The sequence below is a fragment of the Lipomyces oligophaga genome (genome assembly GCF_038497815.1).
Source record: "Lipomyces oligophaga strain CBS 7107 unplaced genomic scaffold V1516scaffold_7, whole genome shotgun sequence".
In the NCBI taxonomy this organism is placed as follows: Eukaryota; Fungi; Ascomycota; class Lipomycetes; order Lipomycetales; family Lipomycetaceae; genus Lipomyces; species [Lipomyces] oligophaga.
Genome location: NW_027117791.1, coordinates 610,300 through 638,180, shown reverse-complemented (window position 1 = coordinate 638,180; position 27,881 = coordinate 610,300). Strand labels below are relative to the sequence as shown.

Genomic DNA, 27,881 nt, shown 5'->3' with positions numbered 1-27,881 from the left:
TCGTAATTATTGATCAATAAATAGACTTAAGCAAGCATATGAGATAAATTTCTTAAAGACCTGTCTAAGAAACTTTTTTCAGTCTGAGATACTTGTCCTCGATATTGAGTCTATTGATCCACAAGTAGCCAAACATTTTTTTGACTAATTTTAGATTTCGAGCTTATAATTATATGCGAATTTAGTCTCAGTAACGTACCCAATACTTGATCATCCCAAATATTTGATAGGCAGTCGTTACAGAACAATGTAATTTTTAGAACTAATAGACTATATTCGAAGATCTGTATAGCTTGAAGGATTATAAAATTACCAGGCAAGTACTGAGTTAATATTGCGATAATTTACTGTATAACTTAGACTTTCGCTTTCTATAAGCTTAATTATTAGATTGAATAAAGTAATGGAAATCATTTTTCGATGAATTACTTTAAATTATAGAATGCTTCCAGTCTAGGCAAATTTTCAGATTTGTAGTTTATTCGCACTGATAATGACTGAATCTGAAGTCTATCGAGATATGGTTCCTTATGGACCTGCACACTCAATGTGAATATACACACCGTAACTAAAACTACCCATAATCAGTGCACTTCCGTATTCAAGGCCACGAGCTTAATATTGAAGCTCCTGCTCTAAAAGTTCTTGAATGTAAGAGTTCTACAATCTCGTGCAATATGCATCCCATTTAACTATTTTTCGAACTAGTCATTTTTTCGGTTTAATAATCCTAGCACAGTACTATATCTATTTATGATTTGTTATTTTAAGAGGCCATACTTATGCTGTCATATTAAAACTAATATTTACTTAATTCCATGATCCTAGTGTAAAATCTTCTTCTAGCTAACCTCAGAATAACTTCGCTTGCACGGACGTTGAATTTAAGCAGGTTATTTTGTGTATATAATGCCATCGTATCTTTTGCTTACTGAAATAACTAATTAGTACTAAAAATTCATTAACTAGATGAACTGAAATTTTTTATTCTACTTGATTCATCTGAATCCTAATGATCTTTCATTAACCTTCGCTAAATCCACTAATTACTAATATAATGATTTTGGGGTTGGTCCATATATTATTTTTTTGTCTGTCAACCCAATATTATAATAGTCCCATTTTGCGAACTCCAATATCAAGCCTGAATAAACAGAACCATTGCTCAAGATTAATAATCAGCGGCATTGAAGATTAAATCATGAAGCCAAATCCGATTTTTTAATATGAAACTAAAATAATGACTATGCCCAATGAGAATAGAACTTTACTTTCATTGCCAGTATATCTCCTTGCAATTTTATTGAGAAAGAAGCTTCGGTAAATGGAAAGCTGCGCGGTCTTTGAACCAAAAGCTGTTTCACCAAAACGAAGTGCACCCAGAGCATATAGGGAATGCCATCCACTAAAAAACCGTGTCCTTCGCTATAATCCGGTTTGCCAGTTAATAACAAACAGTATTTGTCAAATGCAGGAGGCTTTCTTCGTACAAGGCAATACAATCAGCAATAATCTGATGTAAAATTGAAAAAATTCATCAGTTTGATGCCATTTTAATAACTCCATGATTCTCAGATATTTGAAAGACGACAGGCTAGGGAAATGCAAATCGACTAATCTATCTGAAATCAACAGAGGGTGTATTAGTGACGAATATATTCATAAACTTCTTCGTCCTCATCAGCAACGTCTTCATCTTCCTCTTCGCCATCGCCATCCTCTTCATAGATGCCAGAATTTTCATAATAGTCCACGTTTGAAGAATCATCATCAATATCAATGGCATCTTCGTCATCTTCGTCATATTCGATTTCTTCATCGTCAGCAACAACAAAGCCATCAGACAAATCAGACTCCTCCACAACTTCAATATTAGAATCTTCAGTTTCCAGTTCTGAGTCCGAACCACTCCCATCCCGTAAGCCATATCGGTGAGTGCTTCGCCCTTGCAAATCTCTTGGCCATGAGTCTAGATCTGAAACATCAGTATCTGAGTCAGACACCTCATGCATTATACCTTGAACATAACTTCGTGTCGACATCTCAGCAATATCAGCTCTAACCATGTTTGCACCGCGATCGAATGTAACTCGATGATGTTCACGGTGAATCTCGTTATGATCTCTAGGTATTCGACCCCCTCTGGCATTATAATTTTCCCATACATTATCACTATCCGGAGAATCGGAGCCGAAACATCTATTGCAGTGGTCTCCTTCAACCTAGAGAGTCAGTTATGAGTATATCCGCCTTCAACTAACAAAGCTCATACTAACCTCCCAATGACAAAGCGTACAACGTCGAACGCCATCTTCATCATCATCATAAAAAGAAGGAAATCCATCTCTAATCTGAATATTAGATGAACTCTGAAATACACAGGGAAATAGCGACTCTTTCCCACGCCTATGCTGGGAGAATAGAGATTCTGCTTGTTCTTGACGAGCTGCAAGCTCTGCTGCATCTTCCTGAGGAGCAAATAAAAAGATATTCTCCAAGATCATAGAAGTAGTTTGGCCAGTCTTCTATTTTAGTAATACATATCGCTTCTAAATCTGACTTCGACTTACCTGAACAGAGCGTAAAGGAACTTTCTGGATCACACCTCGACAAGTTGGACAGGTTGTCTGCCGCTTTAGCCAGTGCCAAAGACACTGCTTTGTTATTGATATACTCGAGATAAAGATAGAACCTAAGCATACCTCGTAGCAGAAGCAATGGCCACATTCCGTAATGCATGGAACAAACATTAAACTAACGCAGATTGTGCATGTGTAATGTCGTAGCAACGATTGAGAGAATTGTTCATAAGCCACTATGATCTATGACAAGTCAATTATACGCCGTGCAAACAAAGTCAAAGAAAAAGCATTACCTCATCCTTTGCACTCATTTGCTGATTCACTGAGTTGGCACTCATTACTTTGTTATTCTGCTACTTTAAAGTCCACTTCGCTCATCTATCAAGTCTACTTTAGATGTTGACTAGTTCCACAGAAATTCAGCAGAACCCCATGACATACTCCCAATAATTTGCGGCTCAGATGTACCTGAGGTATGTGTTCATAATTGTATAAATGTCTCTTGTCGGGAAGCGTATAGTTCAAATTCGGTCTTGGAAGGTTTCGCAATCTCAATCCAGGCACTAATTGATGCCTAGTTCTTCTTATTATGGATCTCGAATGGGATTCTGACTGCAGTGCCTCAATGGACTCCCAGTCGGCTGGTAGAATTTCTGCTCTGGAATTTGATATCAGCACTGAGGAACCACCTAGAGTCCACGCAGATTCTGGTCCATCTTCGAGTCAAGGCGAGCTTCATCATCGTCTTTTAGGCCCGTCATTGTCAAAGTCAGGACAAAGTGGTGTTGATCAGAATGCAATAAGTCAAATTATATACAGAGCTTCAGGTACTTGCGAACAATTTTGAGCCCATTTTCTCCGCGGCGTTACTAAATGATCAAGAGGGGAGCAAGTATTTTGAACGTCAACGTCAACAAGAACGGGAGGTAAATTTTCTTGTAGATATATTAAATTTTTTATACTAATGATTTCAGCTTACGAAGAAAGTTCACGCTACTTTGCGACTTGCAGCAAGCGTTTCGAAGCAAGAACTTACTGCTGCTCAGCAACGAGTTAAGGTCTTAATGAAGCAGGCCGAATCAACTCGAGTTTTAGACCAAACTATTGTTCATCTGGACTGTTAGTACACATTTTCATTGATAATCTAGGCTATTTAGCTGAAACCCGAAGGTGATGCTTTTTACGCGAGTGTTGAAGAATTGGACTTTCCGGAGTTAAAGACAAAGCCATTTGCTGTTGGCGGTGGAGTTTTGTGTACCTGCAATTATGAGGCTAGAAAGTTTGGTGTTCGGTACGAGTTTATGAATCTTGAAGTACTCGAGTTCATCTGACTCATTAGTTTAGTTCTGCAATGGCTGAGTTCGTTGCCAAAAAGATCTGTCCTCAATTGACAGTTCTTCCCCTCAACTTTCCGAAATATATCGAGAAATCAAACCAGATTAAAAAAATTCTTCGGGAATATGATTCTAATTTATGTATGATTTTCAATTTTATTTCGATATGGTATTAACCACTCTAGGCGCAATGACGCTAGATGAGGCTTATATGAACATCACTAAAGTAAGGTCATCAAGGAGCATTCAGCTCGACTTTGCTAACTTAGAACAGTACTGTGAAGATAGTAATAAATCAAGATCCGAAATTATTAACAATATGAGAAATCGAATTTTTAGAGAAACTGGTGTGACCGTTAGCGCAGGTATTGGTCCCAGTAAGTAACCCCATAACCAGCTATTTTACATTAATGCTAACAAATATAGACTCACGCGTGGCAAAGATAGCTTCAAATATTAATAAACCGAATGGACAGTTTGAAGTTGAAAATGATCGGGAAGCTGTGATGAATTTTATGGCTACACTGCAAGTCCGAAAGGTAATATCCAATCTCGACTTCTGTCTCAGTATCGAAATTAACAACAACCAGCTCACTGGAGTAGGATATGTACTTGAGCGTCAACTGAATGCTTTGCAAGTATTAGTATGCGGTGATATAGGACCGAAGTCAAATATTCTGCATCAAGTGAGGTTATTCTGAGATGATAAGCACTCAGTACTAACGAGGCAGGTAATGAGCAGCTCGACGTTTTCTTTTTTGCTTGAATGCTATCTAGGTCTAGGACCCACTGTAATAAAGCCTATGGATCAGATTCAACGCAAGTCAGTGGGTTGTGAAACTACATTTAGTGCAGCAAGCGATAGGGAGATTTTACGAAGCAAACTTCTCCAAGTCTGCTGTGATTTAGAGAAGGAATGTAAAAGATTGAAGCTTGCAGGTCGCAAATTTGGAATAAAATTCAAAAAGGATACATTTGAATCATTTTCTCGCTCGAAACCGGTTTCCAAGCCGCTATCAAATTCTGCCGAATTCTTCAAGTTAGGGACAGTGATGTTGGATGCGGTGATGCCTATAAAAATTCGTCTAATAGGCGTTAGAATTACTGATCTTGTGGACTTGACTTATGAAGGACCTATGAGGACGTACATAAGGAGCCTGACAGCGAATGGTCTCGATCAATGTAGGGCAACCTCTAGTGAGCATCAGCTGCAGGATGCCTTCAAATCAGCTAAAGTTGAAGTATCAAGTGAAGAAATAGAGACTCATATCCCTGAAAGCTCAGGACAGGTGCGAAGTGCTATTCAGGCTATGAATATTGTCGAGGCGCAAGAATCCTCGACAGCGAGGAAGCGTGACTTTCCAGTGGTATGTTGTCCAATCTGTAGTAACCGAATCTCTGCAGAATCTGCTCTTGTAAATCAACATATTGACTGGTGCTTGTCAAGAAGAGCCATTAAAGAAGCCTTACAAGATTCCGAGCGGTCGATGAAGATCTGAGTTGTCTATACGCTGAAAGAACAGAAATACGTATTAAAAACTGAAAACCATAAAAATGAATTGAACTAACCAACAAACGAACATACAAACGAACAAACTTTAATATTAATCCAGAGCGTGACCAGTACACCAATAACAAACGTTGATGAAAATAACTGCAGCGTTTAAAGGTCAATCATTGAAAGATCAGCCTGAGAAATCAGGCCAAGATGACTATCCATTATATTCAACTCGACTACTTTCCCTTCTTGTATACCGCTCCTTGGCGTTCCAATTCCTCGAGCCAAAGTTGCTAAATATTCAATGTCAGTATTCATGCTCAGATTTGACCCGAATCTGTAGATATTTTCTTGTTGATACCTTTCTTCGAGCTGCCTTTTCAGCCTCCAGTTCAGCCTTTGTCTTTCCATCACCAGCTGCCATCGCATAAGAGCCGGCCACTAAGACACAAATAGTAAATCCTTGAAACAAAACACGAGCACCAAAAAATCGATTTGCTTGTTTAGAATTTCCTTGTCGAATCGCCATAGCAGAGCGAGTAAGCGCATAGGTAGTGGCGAGAACACCTGAACGTCATGTCAGCCAAAATCTACTTAACTTCAATCCGGACAGAAAAGAACTGACCTATTGGAACTAAAGGCTGCTCTTTGCATTTATACCAGATTCTTGGAAATCCCGTCAAATTAGCTACGGCGCTATTGTTCATTAATGAAATGCTCTATTCCTTGATTTCGGCTCCTGCCGGGACTAACTTCATACTCATCGGGATTGTATGCATCGAAACTAGAGGGTGAAACCATTCTTGCTATCTTAGTAAGACATCAACAACAATATATTTTTGGCCTAGACAAAACAATGTTGCTTCAATAGTAATCTATGTAAGTGTGAAAGTGGGCTGAATAAATTACACTTAGATACAACTGCTCTAACGAGCAATTTTTATTGTGTACATTAATTACCATAAACCCTGAGCGAGTCGTCCCAACTATTATTGGTTTGGAGCCCAAATTACTTCTGAAAATCAAATAGTATTTTCTAATACAATTTCAACAAGATGACAAAAAAAGATAAATCAATAAATTGAAAAAAAAAAAAAAAGACCAGCTCTTTGCTTTTTTATTTGTCGCTCAATGCTGCAACACCAGGAAGGGTCTTACCCTCAAGCAATTCGAGCGAGGCACCACCTCCGGTGGAAACATGTGAAAGCTTGTCTTCAGCATTCCACTTTTTAGCGACCTGAAATAGCGTTAACATAGGAAAATAACAAGAAAAAAAAGCATTCTACTTACAGTCGCCGTATCACCACCTCCTACAATGACAGTAGTGCCCTTTGAAGCAGCGGCAACCACAGCATCAAGAAGAGACTTAGTACCCTTTGAAAAATTGTCGAATTCGAAGACACCAGGAGGTCTAATTGACAGAGGTTAAACAAGAAGATTAAATTCTAATGTGATTTCTGAACTTACCCATTCCACAAAATAGTCTTTGCCTCAGCTACAGTAGCAGCGAATAATTTTGAAGTTTCTTCTCCAACATCTAGTCCCATAAGGCCATCGGAGATACCGGTAGAATCCGTTGCATAACCAACAGTCGCATCCTTGGAAAACTTATCGCCGGTTACATAGTCGACAGGTAAAATGACTTTGACATTGTTTGCCTTAGCCTTTGCGATAACTTCAGCAACAGTTTTGGCTCCCTCCGCATCGTAAAGAGAGTCACCAATCTACTACGCATTAACAAATGTTACCAATATATAACATAGAATTCCCGCGACTTACGCTCATATTGTCCAGAGTCTTCTTAAATGTAAACGCCATGCCACCGCCAATGATGAGAGCATCAACTTTAGAGATGAGGTTATCAATTAACAAAATCTTGTCGGACACCTTCGCCCCGCCCAAAATAGCGAGGAAAGGACGCTCAGGACTCTCGAGCGCTTTTGCGAAGAAGTCCAGCTCCTTCTTTACCAAGAAACCTGAGGCCCGCAGAGGAAGCTCCACGCCAACCATAGAGCTATGAGCACGATGAGCAGTTCCAAAAGCATCGTCTAATAAGTTTGGAATTAGAAATAGATCAGCGAAAAATGCACATACCAACTTACTAATATAGACATCAGCCAACGCAGTGAGACCCTGGCGGAATGTTTCAACATCTTCGGGAGCGCATTTCACTTTCTTTCCGTCGACCTTAGATGAGCCCTCTTCCTCAGGATGAAAGCGGAGGTTTTCAAGAAGAATAACTTCAGCATTTTTTGCCGCATTAACTTTGGCTTCAACAGCTGGTCCAACACAATCAGGAAGAAAAGTTACGGGGGCAGAGATGAGTTTTGTCAATTCAGCCGCGACGGGTTTCAAGGAGTACTTAGAATTGATTTTTCCGTCAGGACGACCTAAATGCGAAGCCAGAATGACCGCCTTGGGTTCTGATCTATCGTGAGAATGGCTACCATAACAGCGCATAAACGTGAAGAAATCTAATCATACCTTGCGAAATAGCATATTTAATAGTAGGAAGCGCGGCGACGATACGTTGGTTGTTTGTGATGGTCGTTCCATCCAGTGGAACATTGAAATCTATGATATATGTTAGAGTCGTTCACCAAATAATTGCTGCCGATGTTCGTTTTGGAGGAACAAGAACAGCTACCAGTGGATCGTAAATCTGCAAGCATACCGACACGAATGAAGACCCGCTTGCCCTTGAGCGGGACATCGGTTATCGCAAGTTTACTCGTAAGAGACATATTTTAACTGCAGCGACAATTATTTAATTCAATTGGAAAAATGGCTGATTTGCTAATGAATTTAACAAGAAAACAATTCTGATTGTAAACAGAATGGGTAGAAAGCGCTCTCTTTCTAATAATCCTGAAAGGTCGCTACAAAACCCAATTCGCAGCCTTAGTTTCATGACGCATTGTAGCTTGTGTGGGGAAATGTCGGGATAATTCGGAAACAAAATCGGGACTTGTCGGTTAGCTTCCTTCCTGCCGGCTGCTAATGTGATTTTGTATCATGTGCCGAGAGGGATGACCCTTCTCGAAGAGAGAGCTTTGAAATTTTTGAATTATGTATGAATCTAGTGGACATTTTATTTTACAGGCAATACTGCGATAACCAGGGAGATCAAATGGCGGGTTCAGCTGTGTCAGTTTATCGGCTGTTGGCGACGAGGGCTACTGTGCGGACTATTAACTCGGGATTTGTTTTTGTGAGTTTAATCTTGAGAAATGCTTGATTTTGATGCTAATAAGAGATTTGCAGAGACAATGCATACATCATCGGCACAATCGGGTGGCAGAAATATACTCGCCTATTTTGGCGCGTCAGTTTTCATTATTTGGTAGTGGAAAATCCTCCAGTGCGCCATTAGTACAGTCTTCCTCCAGTGAAGAAATAATGGTTGACAAGGCTCCTGCAGATCAGGATGGAGAAAGAGTACCTTTCTTGAGCGACAATGCCAACAATTCCTCGTCATCAGTTGGCTCCCAAGATTTTTCAGCCGAAGCTAGTGCAATTGATCCTACTGTGATCAACTCATCAGAAAGTATACCTCAGCTACTTTCAGCAAACGATGTTCTTGTGATTCCCGACGATCCAGCTGTGCATGCGTTTCTTGAGGCAGCAGCTCTTCCGTCTGACCACATCGGATTTTTACAGTCAATCGGGTTAGCGAAAACTTGGTTTTGGCCTTGGGATATTTGCGAGAGATTGATTGAATTTGTGCACGTGGCTGGGGATATGCCATGGTGGTTGGCCATTGTCTGTACTACTCTGGCAGTAAGACTGCTTGCAGCACCAGCATATATACAATCGTCCGATCATTCTGCTAAAGCACTGTTTGCTGCGCCTAAATTACGTGAATTAGATGAGCGATTGAAGAAAGAAGGTCCCGATTACGTCCAGGACTATCTAAAAGACCGGGAAGCCGTGATGAAGCAATATGGAGTTAGAATGGGAACTTTAATGCTTCCTATGTTTGTCAACTTACTTGTTAGTGGAGGAATGATCATGGGTCTTGAATTAATGGCGAAGTCTAGTTTTTCCGACTTTACGACTCAAGGAGCAGCCTGGTTTACAAACCTTAGTGCCCCAGACCCTTACTTAGGGCTACATCTGATATCATTCTTATGTTTTGCAGCGTCGATCAAGCTAGGTGGGGAAAATGCTGTACGAAAGTTAACACCCAAGGTTGAAATGTTGCTTATGATTGTGGGTCTTTTATCTATTTATGTGACGAAAGATCTTCCGACTGGACTAGTACTTTTTTTCGCCACATCATCCTCATTTCAGTTGATTCAGACTCGTTTATTGCAGGTGAATAGATTTCGTCGATTGATTAGAATCACACCTCTGCCTACTGCTAGTGAGCGAGCTGCTATGACACCAAAGCATTCCGATAGTGTTCAAGATCAATTGCGAGCAGCTATGGATATTCTTAAGAAACAAGCCGAACAGCAGCAAAAGAAAAATGGGAGAAACATGAAATAGTTCTGAAATTTGAGCATCATTATTTAATTTGTTTGTACGATGCAGTGAGTATGCGGACGTTAGTGTACCCAATTTGACAGTTAATGCTGATGCTACAAATTCGAGTAAAATCGATCGAGACGTCGGCGAACCATGAATCAAATTAATTGGGACCGCTCTTTATGAGTCTACTATTTGGCATATTGAAGATTTTCATTTCTGACGTTGGATATTTAATCTATTCTAGATATACATACACAATAGATAGAATCAAATACAAGCAGAAGCAATCTATATATCCATTCTGTCACTGTTCCTACAAAGACTTTTTATTTGGATTCGCTAATCTCGGCAATCCATCCAGTGACTGTATTGACTGCTTCTCGTTTGCTTGGTACAAAATGACCTCCGTCATGTTCATACACTTTACGTCCCTGTTCAGTGCAAGCATCTATCAAAGTCTGAGATTTTTCACGAGAAACAATAGAATCAGCAAGACCCATGATATGCATTGTGGGGATATCGATAGGGTAATATTGATCAGCTCCTTCGCAACGAGCTCGGAATCCGCTGACAAGAATGGCCCATTTAAGATCTTCAGCCATAGACGGAACGAGGACTTTGAGCTTACCAATAAGCATACTTCCTAGGACAGCGCCTTGCGAAAAGCCAAGTAGACCTACGAAAGGACCTTCCATTTCAATATAAGTTTTGAGAATTGCCCATGAATCTTCGAGTCCATCATATTGGTTCGTTTCATCGTTCATGACGAACCAAGCATACGAATCTTCTTCTTTAAATCCTTTTGAAAAGAGAGCTTCTCGCTCTTCTTCAGGCGCATCCTTGGGAACGAGTCTTTCAATTGGCCCTGTTGCGTAATGTAAAGTATATCCCATTTTCCCAATGGCTTTTCGCAGTCCTGCACTTCGTTTTGCAAATACGGGTCCCGACTATGATATGTCAGTACAAAATGAGGAAATTCAAGCATCGATCAACTTACCTGAGTATAGCCATGTAAACATAAAATTTTTCCAGCAGACATGGTGAAAAGCTATAACCCAATTTTAAAAATTATATAAAATCAAAAGTCAACCTGTCGCAGTTCAAATTCTGACCAAAATCATTTAAAATTTCTATCAAGTGTTCCCCGATTTTTGTTTTTATTAGTTCAAAAACGTGCCTCGAGCTCTCCTAACGCCGACGTATCACGTGAATAAAACTCCCAATATGGATTTTTTTCTCCCAGCCGCGATTGATGATGACCAGGATTTGGGCTCAGGTGCTGGTATTTTCCAAGGTGGAAAGCATTAATTCTCAATTTTAAGAATATTTTGAAATCTATCTAATTGCTAGTGAGTCTAGATTACGAGGTGCGGAATGTTAGTGGAGCTGGTGGGAAAAGCGACGCTTGGAAGGCCGCTGACGTTGAAGTTCTGCTCAATAGTGCCCAAATTTACTCGCGAACTGTCCTCACAATCTGAGTCTGAGCTGGACTCAAATGCAATTCCTTCAGCTGAACGTGTGAATCAATATGGAAGAGCTACAATATTTGACTCTCGAGATATTCCAGCTGTATATGCCAATGAATGGGTTCTTGGTGCGACAGCGAATTCCCGATTTCATCCAAACACTTTGCTTGGAAAGGCTAGGCTTCCGTCAATTAGATTTTCCAAGCAAATTAATCAGATTATTGGTGGTTCGCCATCTGAAATGAAGAAGATCAGACGAATGGTTCGATATATCTACGAGTGCTTATATTCTGCATCGCGTGATCCACTAGCCTTATCAAATGCAACACAAGCAGCAATCAATCGGCCTCATCGAGGACTTGTGGATGCACATATAGCAGCATTATTTCCTCAGAGCTTTTCTTCGGTACAATATGCCCTTTCGGAGGCTCGTCGCCGATTAGGACCTTCCTGGAGGCCTAAACAGATTTTAGATATTGGGCATGGACCCGCAACAGGCATTCTTGCCTTGAACGAGGTCTTTGAAGGAAGCGATTCATACAATCCTGATCGAGTGGTTTCGGTAGTTTATGGCGATATGCTTATGGCACGTCGAGGAATGGAACTATTGCGAGCCCAGAAAATTGACCATGATTCTAAGAAATATAATAATGATTCTTTTGAATCTCGAGAAGTCCGAAAAGCTGATGATTTTGACTCAGAAGAAGTTATTCCAAGTATATTCAGCGACGAAGAACATTTGGAGGCCGTGTCGAGAGGCGAAAATTATGAATCAACCAAATTTCAAAATAGTTATACGACACTTCGTGAATTTGACGATTTAGCGACACCCTCTGTCGACCGATTCGAGCAGAAATTAATGAATTCTGACGAACTTTCATATGCTGATTTAAAATCTGGTGAGAGTTCCAATTTTCAATCAGATTATGATCTTTTTTCGTCTATCAGTAATCGGCATGAAGGTGTCAGATTCAGATTGAACTCTCTACCACCACCAGGAAGCCAAAAATATGATCTAATAATAGCTATAAACCATTTGTTATTTCCTGAAGAAAAACGAGCTGGTGAATCTGAAAAGCGATTGAAATCAGTTTTAGATCTTCTTGCACCAGGTGGTGTTCTAGTGCTTATCGAAAGAGGTAATTTACTTGGGTTCGAGAGGATAGCTCGCGCGAGAGAAGTAATCCTGCGCCCGAAGGGTCCACGAGTTAGTCTTTTTTCTGAAGAGCGTTTGCATAAACAATTTTCAAAAGATATTAAATCAGACCTATCTCGAAAGTTATTTACCATTCGCAAAAATGATGAATATGAGTTAGAATTTTCTCCGATACCAGATAATGCTTCTCCGGAAGAGCGACTTAGACATACAAAAGAAGAGCAAGAGATAAAAAAGTTAGTGAATAATTTGAATGGCAGTTCGAAGCCGATTAGTAATACGTCTTGGAGAGTTATCGCGCCATGCGCGCATCACCAACATTGTCCACTGCAGTTACGGACAATCAAGGATAAGAAATATGTTCGGCGAACATGGTGTCATTTCCCGCAGATGTTGCAAAAGCCTCGATGGCTGATCGATTTGAAACGAGGAAAGGAGTTGTCAAGTCGCTGGACAGGAAATAATTCGTCAACAAATGGACATCCCCACAAAAAATTTCCATTGGCAGGGAAGGGCCGAAGCAGCAGTCGTAATCATGAAGTGGCACAGTTATCATATTTGATCGTTCAAAGCAAAGGCAACGATGAAAACAATACTTTGCTGCCGGATATTGAGACATTACAGGAAAGCTTGACATGGCCAAGGCTGATTGCTTCCCCTCAGAGACGGGACAAGCATGCAGTCATGGATGTATGCAGTCCTCGTGGATACATTGAACGATGGACAGTGTCAAAAGGGCTTAATAGTCAAGCATACCATGATGCTCGAAAAGCTAGCTGGGGAGATCTGTGGCCTCATGACGCAAAAAGTAAAGTTCCCCGTGCCGAAACTGGATTTCGACGCAACACCGATCTGGAGAATGAACCAAATTCTAAATTTGAAACCAATCATTTCCCTATAGGACAAGAAAAGACTTGGGAAGAAGAGTTTGAAAAGTTCATTTCTAACAGAGGATCCCCGATTATTCTAAATACTGATCCAGATTATGAGGAAGCTCTCAGTCGGTTTGGCGAAAGAGTCACAGATGGATATTGGCGTCGTATTTATGGTGTGTAGATATTATTTTGTATATGGTATATTGTGTATATTTAATCGGTGCGGTAAAAGTCAATTACAGAGTTTAAACTTTGAACTTAGATGCTATTTCAACGGGCTAAACGGAAGAGGAACGAGAATATTCGACTCCATTTTATTGATTAAGGGAACAGTTTCGTGTACGGTATCCGCCCAGCCCTTGAGGTCCCAGCATTTATCCCTAGAAATGCGACGATGCTCTAGATCAGCAAACTGCCAAAGATGGAATACTTTGTTTAGGTCCCCTAGCTGAGAGAACCATGCACCGACAGGTTCCATGACTTTTCTGCGATGTTCAATCCCCCTCTTCCAGCTCGACTCCCATTCGAGCAACCGCCCTGGCTGTAGATCATAAGAACGCAGTTCGAACAATCCGCCAAGGTTGTGAGGAACAGCAGTACCACCCCAGAATGAGAACTCTTGAACAATGTTGTTCACTCGAGAGCGGAGCATCGGTCTAAGCTGCGAGAGATACCCGACAAATGCAGGATCATTATGAATTCTGTAGTTAGTTTCATGGTATCCTGCGTAGCCATTGTACTCCCAAATGGTAATGAATGTGTCTTGGTCTCCCACAACGACGCGCCAACTTCCGACTAGCTTGACTTTGTTTAAAGGATCAGCTGCAATCTGAGGATAGGCCTCGGATCTGCTTGTTAGTAAAATGCATTACCAAATCCAGTGGCAATGAGACGTACACTAACTGGACATACTCGGGACTGGATCCAGGCTTTACATGGTGATAAGTGATTTCGTGGACATATTTTCCCCGCATCAGTTGGGAGGAAATTGAGCGCTCGAGTGATTCTTGTTCCCGCTTGAGATCAGCCGATCCAAAGAGAAAGCTCTTGATGAGACTTTGTTTCGCGAACGAATCTGAGTCAGTGCTCTGACGCTGAGCGTCTGGCTCTGTGATCGAATCCTCCGTGAAGTAGTGCCCTTTGTATGATGGTGGAATATTTGCCAGGGATGGTACTCGCTTTGACTCTTTGGGGACGCTAAGAAGTGCTGCTGAATTATGGAACTTGCGGACAAATGCGGAGGACATTGGCTTTGAACTAGTTTTCAAAAAATTTAAAGACATTTTGATGTTAAATATGTTAAATGATTCTTCGACAAAGGCACTACTGGAGCACCTTCCGTAGTTATAATAGCGCACTGCATATCGGAAATTGATAAATTAGTGGGGTAACTGGCCAAGTTTATATAGTAACACAAGAGGGGCCAATACTCCGCTTGAAGAGAAGAGGGGAAGTTAAAGGCATAGGTACAGCCCCGGAGCAACAAACACATGACACAGCATGTGATATTGCTACAGATAAACAGATAAGATAAGTAGGAAAAATATATTTGTACAGATGCTCTCGTATGTTACAGATATTATGAAAAGATTTTGGTCAATTGCTATTTTCATCATGTGAGTTGGAATACAAGGCCGTTTCGTCCGGTGCACTTAAAGGTCTTACTGTACTATCGATCATGTCCGTATGATCCACAATATTTGCTGGATTAGTTGAGCCATCTGGGCTGACAGAAGTACCAGAATCAGCTGCATTTGCCGAATCCGCTGAATCCAGATGTTTTAATGATGCGTCAGCGTCAGCTGCAGCTATTGGATCATTCGTCAAGGGAGTGGCACTCGAGAGGTCAGAGTCCACCAACCCAGATGCATCCTGGATCTGAGTAGAATCCACGAAGTCTCCTTCATCGACTTTCTTCCTTTCGCTTGAAATCTGAAGTGGAATTCGCCGATTCATATAATCATTCCAAACTTTTTCGCACATATGTTCTACCCAACATCCTGCAAAATGTATAACTAAATCGCCTTCGTGCCATCCCATTAACCTTCCACCAACAGAATATGCGTTGATTTTACGTTGTAGAACAAATGCAATATGGTCAAGTAATTCCGGATGATCAAACAAAACTAAATTCAGAAGTGCGTCTTGCTCAAGACGCTCGTACTTCGCATTGATATATTTCGGATCTGACCAGAGTTCAATCAGTGATTCTATCCAAGCAGATCTTCTGAAAATCATGGACCCACAATTTAAGCCATTGTGGTCCTGCGTCAAAATCAGGTCGACCATAGTCAGGTCTACCTCGCTTGGAATGAGTTTGTCCGAGTCAGCACCATTACGCAACAACAAAGGTTTCCCATATGTGATTGATGACTTCAATGCATCAGGACTTAGCAAATAACTGGCGAGATCAATCTGCGGAGTGACAATGATGGCGTCGACGTCCAGCCACCAGATCCATTCTGCATTTGGGTTTCTTCTGAACGAATCAAGGATGATAGGCAATTTAGACCAAACAATGTGCTGATTTGGCTTACTGTACTTCGTGATATTGACGAATTCGTAGGTGTACCCTAAACAATTAGCTACTTGTAGCAACCTGAAAGCCTATTCTGAATTTGTAAATACCATGGTATGCGCAGTACTCTTGTCTGTTACTGACGACATTCTCCATTAAATGTGGAATTTCCGCATTGTGTCCCCGACCATCTGAAGCTGTAAGAAGCACAATTTTATCGCCCTTAGGCTCTAATGTATCATTTGCAGCCATCCAGAGGTCAGAGACTCGTTGATGGCGGGTTTGAGCAGCCGTCTCGTCGACATCGAATCCGTCAATCAGGACTTCCTTTCCAGACCTGAACTTTGGTCTTGTAAGCATCGAAGGCAATAGCGAATAGACGGAAGATTTACGAGTAGAGCTCAGTCCGGAAATGCTAATTGCCAAGGTGACGAGACAAAGAACCGCGGTTGCGAGAACCAATCTTCTGAAGGGTAGTGTGAACATGATTTGTTCGTAAGACGGATTCTGCGACTGAACGGCAACTGCAGGTTTGCCGCACTTTTTAACTAGGGGACTGCTCTGAAAACCAACCTGAATTTTTAGTTATAGAATTATATAACTGTCAAAGAACTACTTAATTGCTCTCAATTGCTGGCTTAGACCAAAAATAACACAAAATGTCGCTCAATGCTTACCTCTAAACGCCCAACGCCGTCATGTGATAATCGACTTTAACGTCGACCGATGATATCATCATCTGCTGCCACCCAATTACATAATCAAAATTGGTTATCTCGAGTACATTAAAGATATTCTTGAAGGGGGAATAAACACCAATATTTATTAGAACGTAATTAGACCGTAATCAATTCTCGAGTTTCATGTGGTTTATTCTGGATTGTGGCCACTGGATCGCAAAAATGGTGGATCTGGGTATTTATATCTTCGAAAAGCGTCACCATTGAAAGATGAAGGTCAATTAAAGGAAACTAATCAAACTAAATGGAGAGTATTCATAGATATACGAATTCGAATATCGATTTTGATTGATGAATAAATATAAGGCGCTTCGTTCTAAAGCAGCTTGTCGGGGAAGTAGTATGCTATGGACACTCAACATGGTCTCTTATCATGAGCTCTTACTCTTTCATATTTTGCAATCTATTTACATTATTCATAGCTCATCATGAATAACTGCTGACGGTGCCTGAAATTCCTCCAAAATACTATCTGCAATACTCGCTGTCGACGGATCCGGAAGGTCGTTTAGCTTGACAAATGTGCCATTCGATTTGTATCCATCATACTGGATCTCGTTAGTTAGTTATCCTCAATGAAATGTTCTAGACTCACGCTATTGAAAAATGAAGTGCAATCGAAGTCCCAATTTGGCATTAACTTCGCCTTCTGACATAATTCGGTCGTCCACGGCTCTCCGTATATCAGGGGACTCAATCGAATATAGACATTTATGCTCGCCATCACTAGCAATGCCGTGCAAAATGCAATCAAATATTTGTTTCGCAATATCTTTTTACTGGCAACGTCGAAAATGACTGTCATTGTCAAAATAGCAAAATACAACGCAGGTAGATAGTGGTGCAGAAAAAGTTGTCTCTCCATCAAGAAAAACGGAAAATAATGCAGCCACCATGCTAATACATAAGTACCAGCTTTTGCGTTCAGTTGCACTACTGAGGGCTTGGAATAATCCGCATGTCCTCGCTGCCAGCGCAGCGTAACGATAATCTTGAAAAGCAAAAAAACTAAAATACTTGCAAACGATATCCACCAAATGCTAACGTTTCCAAGCAGATAGATCTGTCGGTGATCGCGATTCCAGAAATTGATTCCTCGTCGAAGCCAAGGCCACGACTCGGGACGCGAGTCCCAGTTATGTGAGGCTACAAGCCCATTGTTAGTATCCCACATGACCTGCTGAAGCTCAAAAAATTTATCTAAAAACCCAATTTTGGGATAGTTCACACGTTCGGTCTCCTGTCCCACTATTTCAGTTAGATAACTATACCATTTCTATTTTGCCCTTAACTCACACATCGGATGTTCATTATGTTCAATATACCAAATGCTATTAGGCATTGTTCCCTGTTTTGCACAAGTAACTTCCTGCTGCTCGTAACCCCAACTAGGTAATTTTACCTTGTGCGAAAACAGAGCACAGCCGGTCATTTGATGTATAAGCCTGAATTTAGTTTCGATTGCCCGAACCCGTTCCTGCGCTGGACCAGGTTTAGATTTAGATTCAACAATTTCAATCATGAAATTGTCATTTGCGTCTCCATCAAATCCTTTGTATCCATAGCATGAAGCTTCCTGCTGCCAATCTGCTTCAGTCACTGGTGGTCGAATATCGTGAGAATGCAGTCGACGAAACGTAGAAATGTGACGAAGCCGAATGAAATCGCCATGCTTCAAAAATACTGGCTCAGATTCTTCAAATGGCGTTTCTGGCACTGTAGTATTCTCAACAGACCACATATTGTTGTGATCCTTATGTGGATATAATGTGATTTGTTGTTGCTGCGATCCACCAGGATACAAATGGTCGTGACTGTGCAGGTATCCCCCTTGCGTATTCAAATGACGGAGGGTGATCTTACTTCCATATGCAACATCTGCAGGCATATCTGCCATTCCCTTATTATTTAAAGTAGCTTGGAACTCTGAACTCATGAAGCCGTCACCATCTCCTGGATTTACAAGACAAAGAAAATGAATCGCAAATATGCCCAGGTAAAAGAAGATTGGAACACCGATCAAAAACACGGCACGCCATGCGAAGTGCTTCAAATATTGAGCAGGTGAAACCGATAAATCTCCTAACAAATCCCACAGGCCAGAAATTGTGCATAAACCAACCCAAGCAATTGTAAATAAACCAACCCATTTGACGCTTGTTTGTTAGTTGAGATCATTTGAGTAAATATTTTTACACACCTCACTGTTGCGCCCAAGCTGAGGCCACTCAAAAACAAATACCAATACCACGCCTTTGAAAAGGCCTTCTGGTTTTCGAAGTTTGCCCAAGCATATGCTGTCAAAGCAGTAAAGAAGACTAGGGGTGAATCCAGTAAAATGAATCGTGATTGTGTAGCCAAAGCGTTTTCTGCATGGTTAGTGCCTTGGTAGTCAGGAACAAACTTCATAAGCTCACCAAAAATGATTAAAAATGAACCCATAGTACAAGAAATACTAGAACATCCCTGTGCTTTTAAAGTCATAAACGTGAGGGGAACGACAAGAACACCTAGAACAGCAGGAAGCATGCGCATGGCCACATAGGGAACACCCGGTTCTAAATAATCTCTAATTCATTAGCTACGATAGGATAACAGCTGGCACACTTACTTTCCAATATCCTTAAAATCAAAGCTGCCATCAAAGCCGGACATCCATCCGGCAAGGGTGATCAATAGTTTTGCAAGGGGCGGATGGACATCCATAAAGTACTTTCCTTTAATATATCTAACCAATTAGTTCCCCGTTTGGCACTACAGTTATCCCAGTACCCACTTAGTTGCAAAGCCACCAAAATGAACCTCGTCAAAAACAACTGAAGTCGGTTGCCAGATCTTGTATAATCGCACTATCGTTGCTAAACCAGTAACAAGCATGACAGTAGCTTTGTCCAGCAATGGCAAGGTTGTAAACTTGACAGCCATTTTCGATCCCATTATTGAAAGTAACAAGACGCTTACACGAACAATTGATGAGCGAAGCTTCTGTCCTTATCACGATAAAATCCACAAACAAAACGCTGAGAGTCTAACAAGAATTTAGCGATCACTAGAATCTCAAAGGCATCGTAAAAATAGACGCGTCGACGTGTCTCTTGTCTCAATCATCCTCAGGGGTTCAATACACTTACACTACGACGGGGTATGTACAATGATGTCACATGATACATCATGTGAGCCACAAGGCGCTTGACAAGAGTAAACAGGCTGAGGTCGACATTTGATGGTTTAGAACATCCTCAAGGGAGATTTAGCGCTTGCTTGGATATTTGTTCAGTTTTCAGTACATTTAGACTGATCAAGCATTGCTTGAACACGTTTTTAGTGCTGGCTCATAATATTTCTGTTGCTGTTTTTGTCCAGTCACAGCTGCTGCTTCTACTGCGAATCCTTCCACTGAGCCATCCATTGCTAATCATCTTATCCTTCAGATTTTGGACGCTAATCGCCAGCGTTTACGGCGGTCTCGACCAAAATACGGACAGGGCTGACCAAAAGGCAGGCCCGCAAGGGCCGCGCACCGAGTAAGAAGTATGGTGAAGCGCGAGTACAGTCGTCAGCAACTGGTAGCTCGTCGCTGTCGGATCTGAGTTTCGACAGCTCGTCTATGAGCTCATCGATCTCTTCAGATTCTTCCAGTTATGGCTTATCGACTTCCCCTCCATCGACCGCAACGAGTCCACTTAGCATGTCGGATCTTGCTTCAGAACTTCCTGAAACAGACTTTGATCTCCAATCTAGACACATACCTTTCGAAATTCTTGAGCTTATTATGTCCCTCATCCCGCCTCCCTTTCCTGCAGCGCTGCTCTACGTTTCTCGAGCTTTTTACCATGCCAGCATAAAGCACGTTTATCAACGTCCCAATCTCTCTCCTAAGAATTATTTACCATTTGTAACGACAATCTCCTCCAGCGATATTTTTGGAAAGTACGTTCGTGTATTGGATTTGCGGTTCATTATCCAATCTGGTAAGAATTCTTATACTTCGAGGATCCTACGGCGATGTTCAAAATCAGTGGAGGAATTTTATGCTCCGCAGACAAGTTTTGGTTACGCTCCTTTGATTTCCGTTAGGCATTGCCATAAACTGCGAGTACTAGACTTGAGTTTAGTCTGCGAGACTGTCGACTTGCGAGAGCTGTTTCTTGCCATTCGAAATTTGCAATCATTGACTGTCCTGAATTTTCCGCGGTCATCGGTTTTCTGCGTTGGTTTCGACAATAGTTTGTGGCCTCCTAATCTTGATACTTTAGGTCTTGCAGGCGGCATATCGGACGAATTTTTGACAAACACAATTTTCCCTCATACTATAACTACATTAACCATGGCACACTGTCCTTTCATCAAGACTGAAGCAGTTCATTCTTTGTTGTCCCAGCTTGGACCGTTATTGAAATCTGTCCGATTTGCTTTCCCTATGATGACATTGACTACCAATGGACTCGACCCTATCCTCAGATATTGTCCGAATCTCAGACAATTAAGCGTTCCTACTGACTATATCACTCATCGTATGCTATCACCTGACAACGTTTCACCTGGACATCCTCTTGAGATGCTTGATTTAGATTGTAGTGGTATGCTTGGCCAAAGCAATAAGATTCAAGCCGATGATATTGCTTTAGCTATTTTGGAAGGTTTACTTCCGAAAGTACGGATTGTTCGCGCTAGCATCAAATTAGGATGGTCCAAAGATGATGAAGAAGTCAGTGAACTTATCGAAGTGCTAAGCGAAAAGGAGAACGGAGGGTTATGGATTGCTTAATGATAATTGCAGTTGTTTGTTAGTTTGGCCATATATACGGAGTGGATTTTCTAGCTTTGATTTATTGTACAATTACGTCTATTGACATTAAAGGAATTATCTATCTTACAAGCACATCGCAAAGAATTAGCCAAACATAACGACGTCCTGATCTGTCTGTCCTGTCCAGCCCGATTCTACGTAATGTAGTCCTCTCATAACGTTTGCCATTCCCTGTCGCTTCGCTAGTTTTTGGAAAACAACTTTAACAAATCCCCGATCAATAGAGTCAACACATTCACTAGCCACTACACTTACTGGCCACAGTAACGCGGCCATATTGCCTTCCAAAGTACATACACGCGCTAGCTGATCTAAAGCAACACGAACATGAGATTGTATTGCATCAGCCACATTCTCGGAAGGGAAAAAGGTTCGCAGAAGATATATCTGCGCTGCTAGCTGATACACTTTTGCAGCTGCTTGCATGGCCAAATCATGGGGAGACGATGACGGTGAAGATGGCGATTCCCAGGACATGAGCTCAAGTTCTAATAAACTCGCTCTGCTCACAATATCAGGGCTTAGCTGTTTCCCAAATTTTGAATCGTTGCATAGAATGCATAATCGAACGATCATGGGCCACAAGTCTTCAGCAAGTCCGATAACTGGATCGATTCCCTCATCGGTAAATGTGGAGGTGGAAGCTGGATTATTCTGATCTGAATCCCCTAAAGACTGCAATCTTGAATAAGTGAGCAAAAAATGATGCAGTTGGAGAGAAGAATCTAATAGCATATCTTTTTTGGAAAGCGAATATATAACATCAAAATACTGGAATATGCGGAATAAAAACAGAGTCTCTTTAGAGACTCGATACATGGATAGACCCGAACTACTTGTCACTTGTAATCTGTATATTACATGGTTGAGAAAACTGGTAATGATCCTGTACGCACCGTTTAAATGAAGACCTATCGAATCGATGTATCCGCCTTTGGCGATCTCGTAGTATACAAGAATAAGTATCGATGCTAATAGAACATTCTGCGTATTTTCGTCCTCTAGTCGTGGAGGTAAAGCGTTCAACAGAGAAATGAGTTTTTCCAGTGCCGCAGTATGATATGTGAGTTGCTGATCATTCAAAGCTATTCCAAGCGTATAAGATTTGTGAACAGACGCAAGAGCACAAAGTGCAGATAATAGGGCACCAGTGGAATGAAAGTTTTGAAGAGTCGCTCCTGGAACTGGAATGAGCAGTGAGAGAATAAGTTTCCGAAATGGGCCCTCATGCTTGTAGTAAGAAATCACAGACGAAATGGTACCGGTGAAATGAGAAACCAATTCGCGTTGCTCCCGAGAATAACTTAGTAACGAAAGGGGATCAACTTCTAAGTTGTTAAGATTGAGCGAAGGCAGTGAATTAGATAACAATGGTTTCACTTGCTTCGACAAATCCGTCGTAGAAGAAGACGGATTTGATTCCTGCTGGCCATGTTTCTGAACAGCAGTAGAAACAAAAGACGATATTGCAGCAATGGAATCCCAAGAGTCGTCAAACGCAGCTGTATCTGCAGACCCATCATCGCTGAAGCTGAGAATCGGTAAAGCTGGATCCGGAATATCTACTTGGAAAGAAGCTTGTAGAGGTAAAGGATGAATTATAGATTGCGGAAGACGAATAGGATGTACCGCAGAAGAGTCACGAGGTGAGTCAAGGGAAAGTTCTTTCGGAGTTGGAGAGCCTAATAATCTGGGCGGAGATGAACTTGCCAGTTGCTGGATTGTTGAAATGGATACAGGCGGATTATCTGCAGGATTTGAAGGATAGGAACACTCCCAATTTCTGTCTTTGCAGCTTTTGCATTGTGGTCGTTGCCCTTGACATTTCTTTCGCCTTCGACGACTAGAATAGCTTGATTAAAATCGTCCCAAGTGCTAGCAGGAGAAGAAACATATATGAACACAAATTTATACATACCATTGCCAACATCCATCTCGTGTCCGTTTAAGTCCTATTCGACGACGTTTAGAAGCACCGGCAAGAGATTTCGTTACATTTGATGAATTCTTAGATGAAGATTTATGATCTGTCGAGGATTCCGGACTAGATGTGAGCAACGCAGAATTAGCATCGTCTAAATGTGCAGTGTCTGAAGTAAAAGTCGATGCGAATAATGAGGCGGGATGGTCATTGATGGACCTGTCGGGCGAACTACTCGGATCTCTATCGTGATCTCTGTCGAGGATACGGTGGGGATTCAAGTCGCTATCCGAGTCACGATTACTTGCCGCATCCCTAGGCGGATCTCCTAAGGAATCTTGGCCCGGCATGAAAACGGATAAATCGCTAGTCCACGCAGAAGTATGAATGGCAGAATGACAAAAAGCCAGTCTTTGTGTTGAACTCCTCAGAAAGTAGTGGTGAAACCCTCGAACATCACCAATTCTTTACAAATCCTAGCAGGTCTGAAGCAGTGTAGGCGGTCAGTACAGATCAAAACTTCAAGCTAAATTCAAAACCAGTGCAATTCAAGCGGCCAGCAAACATGGTCATTACCTCTTCCAACTCGCTTCTGCCGCTGTTGGTTGTCCTATATTCCAGATCGTTACTAGTGCTCTGAACGACTCCACCTATAGTACAAGTCGTAGCAGTTCCGGTTCACCACTATGATATCAGTTCGAATTCTGCCCGGGTTTCAGCACAGTTCGTCCAAACAATTATGCATTTGAGTCCGTCATCTCCCTCCCTTGATATTCATCTTCAAGCGCAAGCGCAGACACATAACCCTCTTTTTTAGTCACGTGATATGAGAGATCTCCATTCGGATGCTAGGTGAGAATTTAATGTTCATTATTGTGGGGATCATTGACGCGGGAGCGCTTAAAGATGGTTTACTTCCTTAAGTCACTAGCGTGCTCACGCGCCAAAGAGCTCAGGTATTACTAGGAATGGCACCTCGTCCACACCATGTAAATGAAAGCTAATCTTCCACGTTCTAGATTTCCTGATAGGGAAATATTACTCGCTTTACACGGCGCTTAATATGAAGAGGCCGCACCTTGTTCGCACTGATTTGCACGGGCTGAGATCCAACCCCTCTGATTTTCAGCCATACTGACAGTTCCCAAGCAGAAGCCAGCATCGAAGTCGGTCCGACCTGGCCATCGTTATTGTCAGGTTCTTCAGCTGTTGGCGAAAGAACTTTAGCTGGCGATGGCTCGCTCAAATGCTGCTCCGTCTGCTCCGTCTGCTTTATTTGCTTCATCACCTGCGCTCTCCAAAGAGCGCAAAGTTGACAGACATCTCACCCCGATCACAGATCAAGACGACGTACTGCAGAGAATCATGTTAATTTCGACTGCTACCTCTACCGCTACTTCTTCACATCCCCCACAGTCGATTCAGAATACTCAGAACACAGAGACTCGTGTGCGCTCAATCTCTACTTTCTCCTCATCACCATCTTCAAGACAGCATTCTCCCTGGACAACTCCTCGTCCGTCGCCGCCTCCGCCGTATTCTGCAACTTCCCTTGTGCTGTCTACTTTCCCATTACCAGAAGACTCGGTCCCGACAATACATTCATTGGATGACGTCTACGCCTCTCATGACGTTCCTCACCAATCTAGCCGCTGGGACTCGTTAATTTCGCGATTTAATGCCCTCTACTCATCCCGTCCCATCTCTTTCATTGCACGTTCTCCGGGCAGAGTTAATCTCATTGGCGAACATATCGACTATTCTTGGTTTCCCGTCATGCCGATGGCCATGGCCCATGATGTCCTCGTCGCCATCTCCACAATTCCTTCTGACGATCCGGCCGCAGACGGCCGTATCATACTTTCTAATTCACAACCTCTCAAGTATCCTACAAGGGTATTCAACACTCGTACCTTTTCAGACCCTTTCTTCGAAATTCCCATCGGTCCCAACAACAACATTGATTGGTCTGCATATTTTTTAGCTGGTCTCAAGGGCGCTCTCACCTTTTCTAAACTATGTTCGTCGGAGACTCTCCCCCTGCCGACTATGCGCATTCTCATCGATGGCGAGATTCCTACTTGTGCAGGTTTGTCTGCCTCCTCCGCATTGGTCTGTGCCGTTCTGGTTTCCTTACTGAACGTTATCACAACTGCTCCGATTGAAAAGTCTTTCCTACTCAACTCGGCAGTCATTTCTGAACGTGTACTTGGTGTCAATTCCGGTGGTATGGATCAGGCTGCTTGCGTATATGGTGTTCGCGATAATGCGTTGCTGGTCGATTTTCGGCCACTTGTTATTGCTCGCCCAGTTCACATGCTGAGTACTGTTCCCCGTCTTCGATTTGTTCTGGCAAACTCACTGGTGGGCGCTTCGAATCGCACGGAATCTGGTCCCGATTTATATAATGTCCGAGTAGTTGAGACCACGTTGGCGGCCGAGATACTGGCCCGCAGATACTCTGTGGGCCGGTTGGAAATTAGAGATGGGTTCGGAGGCACCTTACGGGGATTCTATGATAAGATATGCGAACAGCAGGGTTGGAAAATGGGAGATCGGGAGAGTGAGGAACGAGCAGTCAAGGAAATTTTGAATCGGATAAGGGAGACATTCAGGAAAGAAAATTATACTCTTGATGAGGCTGCAGATATGATAGGATTACGAAAGCAGGATATGGTCCGAAAGTATATGACTAGGTTTCCGATTCGAGCTGATCGTTTAAATTTCCGGAGCCGGGCGATCCATGTGATAGAAGAATCATTTCGAGTAAAGTGCTTTTCTTCTTTATTAGCTGCCGAGAACGCAGATCTACGACCTCTTTCTGATTCAGAGTCTTCTGTGTATTTTGAGACTTTGGGTCAATTGCTTAATGCATCGCACGAGTCTTGTTCTCGGAACTTCGAGGTAACAATTCCTGAAATAGAAGACATTGTGCGGATATCACGATCATTTGGCGCCTCCGGTAGTCGAATAACAGGTACAGGATGGGGAGGCTGCGTAATCTCGCTTGTACGAGAGGATTATGTGGATTCCGTTATTCGAGGTTTAAGGAGAGAGTATTATTCAGTACGGTTTCCTGGGCTATCTGAAAGCGAAACCTGTAAAGCTGTGTTTGCTTTGAATCCAGCTAATGGAATTGGCATAGCCAAGTTTCCAGAATTTAAGTTGTAAATCTAACTTCCTAGATTATCTTGAAAAATGACTAGATAATTTGTTGGAGATCTAATTATTTTCTGAAGCTAGGCTATAAAGTTACATATATATAAGGCATTCCAATTTTGGCTAATTACGATCTATACGATCTATCAATAATTCAAAAATTAAGAACAGCAGGCTAGTGCTCATGTCCATAACCTAATGGGTTCTTCGTAGTCCAATTCCACAGGTCACGGCATGCTTGTTCGACACTTAGCTGAACTTCCCACTTTAGCTCGATGTTTGCACGAGTAGGCTTAGCAGTTAGATCTAAAACGTCGCCATTTCTGCGAGCCACAACATCATATGGAATAGTTTTGCCAGTGGCCCTTTCAAAAGCGTGGATGATATCAAATACAGTCGATCCCTTCCCACTACCAAGGTTCCATTCACGGACAAAGCCTTGAATACCATCAGTTTTGATAGAGTCCAGTTTCGAAAGCGCAGCTAAGTGACCTTTGGCAAGATCAACAACATGAATATAATCACGAATCGGAGTTCCATCGGGACTTCCCTCATAATCATTACCGAACACCTGGAGCTTCTCTCGACGTCCAACTGCCACTTGAGCTATGAACGGCAGCAAATTATTCGGGATTCCCAGAGGATCTTCACCAATCCGACCAGAAGGGTGTGCCCCAATAGGATTAAAATATCTGAGAATAGCCGCCTTTAAATTTGGATCAGCGGATGCAGCGTCGCGGATGATGTCTTCAATAAACAGCTTTGTGCGGCCGTAAGGTGACATAGGACCAGTCGGACATTCTTCCGGTATAGGGATCATATTCTCGTATTTCGTTGCATCGCCATATACGGTTGCAGAAGAAGAAAATACAAAATTCGGAACTTTATGAGCCTGCATAACTTTCAGCAGGTTCACAGCGCCTGTAACGTTGCAGTCATAATACTCGAGAGGAATCTTGGTGGATTCGCCGACCGCTTTAAGTCCTGCAAAATGGATAACTGACTTAATGTTGTAATCGGTAAAAACTTTATCAAGAGCTTCTTGATCGCGCAGATCAAGCTTGATAAATGGGACTTTTGTGCTGGTGAGCTCCTCGACTCGACGAATCGACTCTTCAGATGAATTGCAGAGGTTGTCGACGACTATAGTGTGGTATCCTCCGTTGGCAAGCTCGACCACGGTGTGTGAACCAATATACCCAGCACCACCGGTTACGAGAACGTATTCTGTCATGTTTTATTCTAGCTGACTGGACGTGATTGCAGTCAATTGCGCTCAGATTTGCGCTCTACTGACCTTCTCGACCGTACCTGGTTCGTCTATATATAATCGTGCTCGAGGACTTCTC

At 42.1% G+C, this 27,881-nt stretch overlaps 14 protein-coding genes across 14 annotated transcripts; 5 read left to right on the top strand and 9 right to left on the bottom strand.

Annotated features, from left to right (window-relative positions):
* Nucleotides 1-1,643: 1,643 nt before the first annotated feature.
* On the bottom strand, nt 1,644-2,920 carry V1516DRAFT_666044 (uncharacterized protein; the record flags this gene model as incomplete). The annotated part of the gene is made up of 5 exons (XM_066920716.1): nt 1,644-2,222; nt 2,277-2,522; nt 2,571-2,654; nt 2,703-2,822; nt 2,876-2,920. The coding sequence occupies 5 exons, from the start codon at nt 2,918-2,920 to the stop codon at nt 1,644-1,646; spliced, it is 1,074 nt and encodes a 357-aa protein (XP_066775741.1).
* A 136-nt stretch (nt 2,921-3,056) lies between these two features.
* Nucleotides 3,057-5,542, top strand: V1516DRAFT_680087 (uncharacterized protein). Its single transcript, XM_066923033.1, has 10 exons — nt 3,057-3,409; nt 3,465-3,508; nt 3,557-3,701; nt 3,753-3,873; nt 3,927-4,057; nt 4,102-4,142; nt 4,191-4,293; nt 4,343-4,455; nt 4,507-4,602; nt 4,648-5,542. Exons 1-10 carry the CDS (start codon nt 3,172-3,174, stop codon nt 5,413-5,415), a joined length of 1,800 nt encoding a protein of 599 aa, XP_066775740.1. The 5' UTR covers nt 3,057-3,171; the 3' UTR covers nt 5,416-5,542.
* Nucleotides 5,543-5,650: 108 nt separating this feature from the next.
* Nucleotides 5,651-6,215, bottom strand: V1516DRAFT_628487 (hypoxia induced protein conserved region-domain-containing protein; the record flags this gene model as incomplete). Its single annotated transcript, XM_066919844.1, has 4 exons — nt 5,651-5,707; nt 5,776-5,981; nt 6,040-6,110; nt 6,175-6,215. 4 exons carry the CDS (start codon nt 6,213-6,215, stop codon nt 5,651-5,653), a joined length of 375 nt encoding a protein of 124 aa, XP_066775739.1.
* Nucleotides 6,216-6,364: 149 nt separating this feature from the next.
* Nucleotides 6,365-8,224, bottom strand: V1516DRAFT_708566 (phosphoglycerate kinase). The gene is made up of 7 exons (XM_066924196.1): nt 8,089-8,224; nt 7,899-7,988; nt 7,517-7,837; nt 7,194-7,462; nt 6,882-7,138; nt 6,705-6,825; nt 6,365-6,651 (listed from the first exon to the last, which is right to left on the bottom strand). Exons 1-7 carry the CDS (start codon nt 8,156-8,158, stop codon nt 6,532-6,534), a joined length of 1,248 nt encoding a protein of 415 aa, XP_066775738.1. The 5' UTR covers nt 8,159-8,224; the 3' UTR covers nt 6,365-6,531.
* Nucleotides 8,225-8,544: 320 nt separating this feature from the next.
* On the top strand, nt 8,545-9,905 carry V1516DRAFT_666040 (60Kd inner membrane protein-domain-containing protein; the record flags this gene model as incomplete). Its single annotated transcript, XM_066920715.1, has 2 exons — nt 8,545-8,625; nt 8,679-9,905. The coding sequence occupies 2 exons, from the start codon at nt 8,545-8,547 to the stop codon at nt 9,903-9,905; spliced, it is 1,308 nt and encodes a 435-aa protein (XP_066775737.1).
* A 183-nt stretch (nt 9,906-10,088) lies between these two features.
* Nucleotides 10,089-11,025, bottom strand: V1516DRAFT_680069 (serine hydrolase FSH). The gene is made up of 2 exons (XM_066923032.1): nt 10,885-11,025; nt 10,089-10,834 (listed from the first exon to the last, which is right to left on the bottom strand). The coding sequence occupies exons 1-2, from the start codon at nt 10,924-10,926 to the stop codon at nt 10,214-10,216; spliced, it is 663 nt and encodes a 220-aa protein (XP_066775736.1). The 5' UTR covers nt 10,927-11,025; the 3' UTR covers nt 10,089-10,213.
* Nucleotides 11,026-11,164: 139 nt separating this feature from the next.
* On the top strand, nt 11,165-13,641 carry V1516DRAFT_680068 (uncharacterized protein). Its single transcript, XM_066923031.1, has one exon. The coding sequence runs from the start codon at nt 11,262-11,264 to the stop codon at nt 13,563-13,565; it is 2,304 nt and encodes a 767-aa protein (XP_066775735.1). The 5' UTR covers nt 11,165-11,261; the 3' UTR covers nt 13,566-13,641.
* Nucleotides 13,572-14,843, bottom strand: V1516DRAFT_680066 (NIPSNAP-domain-containing protein). The gene is made up of 2 exons (XM_066923030.1): nt 14,282-14,843; nt 13,572-14,232 (listed from the first exon to the last, which is right to left on the bottom strand). The coding sequence occupies exons 1-2, from the start codon at nt 14,665-14,667 to the stop codon at nt 13,650-13,652; spliced, it is 969 nt and encodes a 322-aa protein (XP_066775734.1). The 5' UTR covers nt 14,668-14,843; the 3' UTR covers nt 13,572-13,649.
* A 137-nt stretch (nt 14,844-14,980) lies between these two features.
* On the bottom strand, nt 14,981-16,262 carry V1516DRAFT_628662 (galactosyl transferase GMA12/MNN10 family-domain-containing protein; the record flags this gene model as incomplete). The annotated part of the gene is made up of 2 exons (XM_066919854.1): nt 14,981-15,957; nt 16,013-16,262. The coding sequence occupies 2 exons, from the start codon at nt 16,260-16,262 to the stop codon at nt 14,981-14,983; spliced, it is 1,227 nt and encodes a 408-aa protein (XP_066775733.1).
* A 300-nt stretch (nt 16,263-16,562) lies between these two features.
* Nucleotides 16,563-19,696, bottom strand: V1516DRAFT_680062 (Dolichyl-phosphate-mannose-protein mannosyltransferase-domain-containing protein). Its single transcript, XM_066923029.1, has 7 exons — nt 19,419-19,696; nt 19,254-19,370; nt 19,060-19,211; nt 18,843-19,011; nt 17,939-18,798; nt 17,238-17,890; nt 16,563-17,190 (listed from the first exon to the last, which is right to left on the bottom strand). The coding sequence occupies exons 1-7, from the start codon at nt 19,577-19,579 to the stop codon at nt 17,059-17,061; spliced, it is 2,244 nt and encodes a 747-aa protein (XP_066775732.1). The 5' UTR covers nt 19,580-19,696; the 3' UTR covers nt 16,563-17,058.
* Nucleotides 19,697-19,890: 194 nt separating this feature from the next.
* Nucleotides 19,891-21,684, top strand: V1516DRAFT_680059 (uncharacterized protein). Its single transcript, XM_066923028.1, has one exon. The coding sequence runs from the start codon at nt 20,250-20,252 to the stop codon at nt 21,408-21,410; it is 1,161 nt and encodes a 386-aa protein (XP_066775731.1). The 5' UTR covers nt 19,891-20,249; the 3' UTR covers nt 21,411-21,684.
* On the bottom strand, nt 21,537-23,723 carry V1516DRAFT_666033 (fungal-specific transcription factor domain-containing protein; the record flags this gene model as incomplete). Its single annotated transcript, XM_066920714.1, has 2 exons — nt 21,537-23,295; nt 23,371-23,723. 2 exons carry the CDS (start codon nt 23,721-23,723, stop codon nt 21,537-21,539), a joined length of 2,112 nt encoding a protein of 703 aa, XP_066775730.1.
* Nucleotides 23,724-24,259: 536 nt separating this feature from the next.
* On the top strand, nt 24,260-26,708 carry V1516DRAFT_680053 (ribosomal protein S5 domain 2-type protein). Its single transcript, XM_066923027.1, has one exon. It carries the CDS (start codon nt 24,607-24,609, stop codon nt 26,542-26,544), a length of 1,938 nt encoding a protein of 645 aa, XP_066775729.1. The 5' UTR covers nt 24,260-24,606; the 3' UTR covers nt 26,545-26,708.
* V1516DRAFT_680052 (uncharacterized protein) lies at nt 26,579-27,846 on the bottom strand. Its single transcript, XM_066923026.1, has one exon. The coding sequence runs from the start codon at nt 27,764-27,766 to the stop codon at nt 26,708-26,710; it is 1,059 nt and encodes a 352-aa protein (XP_066775728.1). The 5' UTR covers nt 27,767-27,846; the 3' UTR covers nt 26,579-26,707.
* Nucleotides 27,847-27,881: the final 35 nt, after the last annotated feature.

Bases quoted from the DNA above. Each gene is read 5' to 3' on its own strand.
- V1516DRAFT_680087 (XM_066923033.1), top strand. From the start codon at position 3,172: ATGGATCTCGAATGGGATTCTGACTGCAGTGCCTCAATGGACTCCCAG. The intron at 3,702-3,752 runs GTTAGTACACAT...TGAAACCCGAAG, and splicing joins AACTATTGTTCATCTGGACT to GTGATGCTTTTTACGCGAGT. The intron at 4,603-4,647 runs GTGAGGTTATTC...CTAACGAGGCAG, and splicing joins AGTCAAATATTCTGCATCAA to GTAATGAGCAGCTCGACGTT.
- V1516DRAFT_708566 (XM_066924196.1), bottom strand. From the start codon at position 8,158: ATGTCTCTTACGAGTAAACTTGCGATAACCGATGTCCCGCTCAAGGGC. The intron at 7,463-7,516 runs GTAAGTTGGTAT...CAAACTTATTAG, and splicing joins GTTGGCTGATGTCTATATTA to ACGATGCTTTTGGAACTGCT. The intron at 6,826-6,881 runs GTAAGTTCAGAA...TCTGTCAATTAG, and splicing joins AAGACTATTTTGTGGAATGG to ACCTCCTGGTGTCTTCGAAT.
- V1516DRAFT_680069 (XM_066923032.1), bottom strand. From the start codon at position 10,926: ATGTCTGCTGGAAAAATTTTATGTTTACATGGCTATACTCAG. The intron at 10,835-10,884 runs GTAAGTTGATCG...GACATATCATAG, and splicing joins GTTTACATGGCTATACTCAG to TCGGGACCCGTATTTGCAAA.
- V1516DRAFT_680068 (XM_066923031.1), top strand. From the start codon at position 11,262: ATGTTAGTGGAGCTGGTGGGAAAAGCGACGCTTGGAAGGCCGCTGACG.
- V1516DRAFT_680066 (XM_066923030.1), bottom strand. From the start codon at position 14,667: ATGTCTTTAAATTTTTTGAAAACTAGTTCAAAGCCAATGTCCTCCGCA. The intron at 14,233-14,281 runs GTACGTCTCATT...ACTAACAAGCAG, and splicing joins CCCGAGTATGTCCAGTTAGT to ATCCGAGGCCTATCCTCAGA.
- V1516DRAFT_680062 (XM_066923029.1), bottom strand. From the start codon at position 19,579: ATGGGATCGAAAATGGCTGTCAAGTTTACAACCTTGCCATTGCTGGAC. The intron at 18,799-18,842 runs GTGTGTAAAAAT...CTAACAAACAAG, and splicing joins AGCTTGGGCGCAACAGTGAG to CGTCAAATGGGTTGGTTTAT. The intron at 17,891-17,938 runs GTGAGTTAAGGG...TAACTGAAATAG, and splicing joins ACATAATGAACATCCGATGT to TGGGACAGGAGACCGAACGT.
- V1516DRAFT_680059 (XM_066923028.1), top strand. From the start codon at position 20,250: ATGAGCTCATCGATCTCTTCAGATTCTTCCAGTTATGGCTTATCGACT.
- V1516DRAFT_680053 (XM_066923027.1), top strand. From the start codon at position 24,607: ATGGCTCGCTCAAATGCTGCTCCGTCTGCTCCGTCTGCTTTATTTGCT.
- V1516DRAFT_680052 (XM_066923026.1), bottom strand. From the start codon at position 27,766: ATGACAGAATACGTTCTCGTAACCGGTGGTGCTGGGTATATTGGTTCA.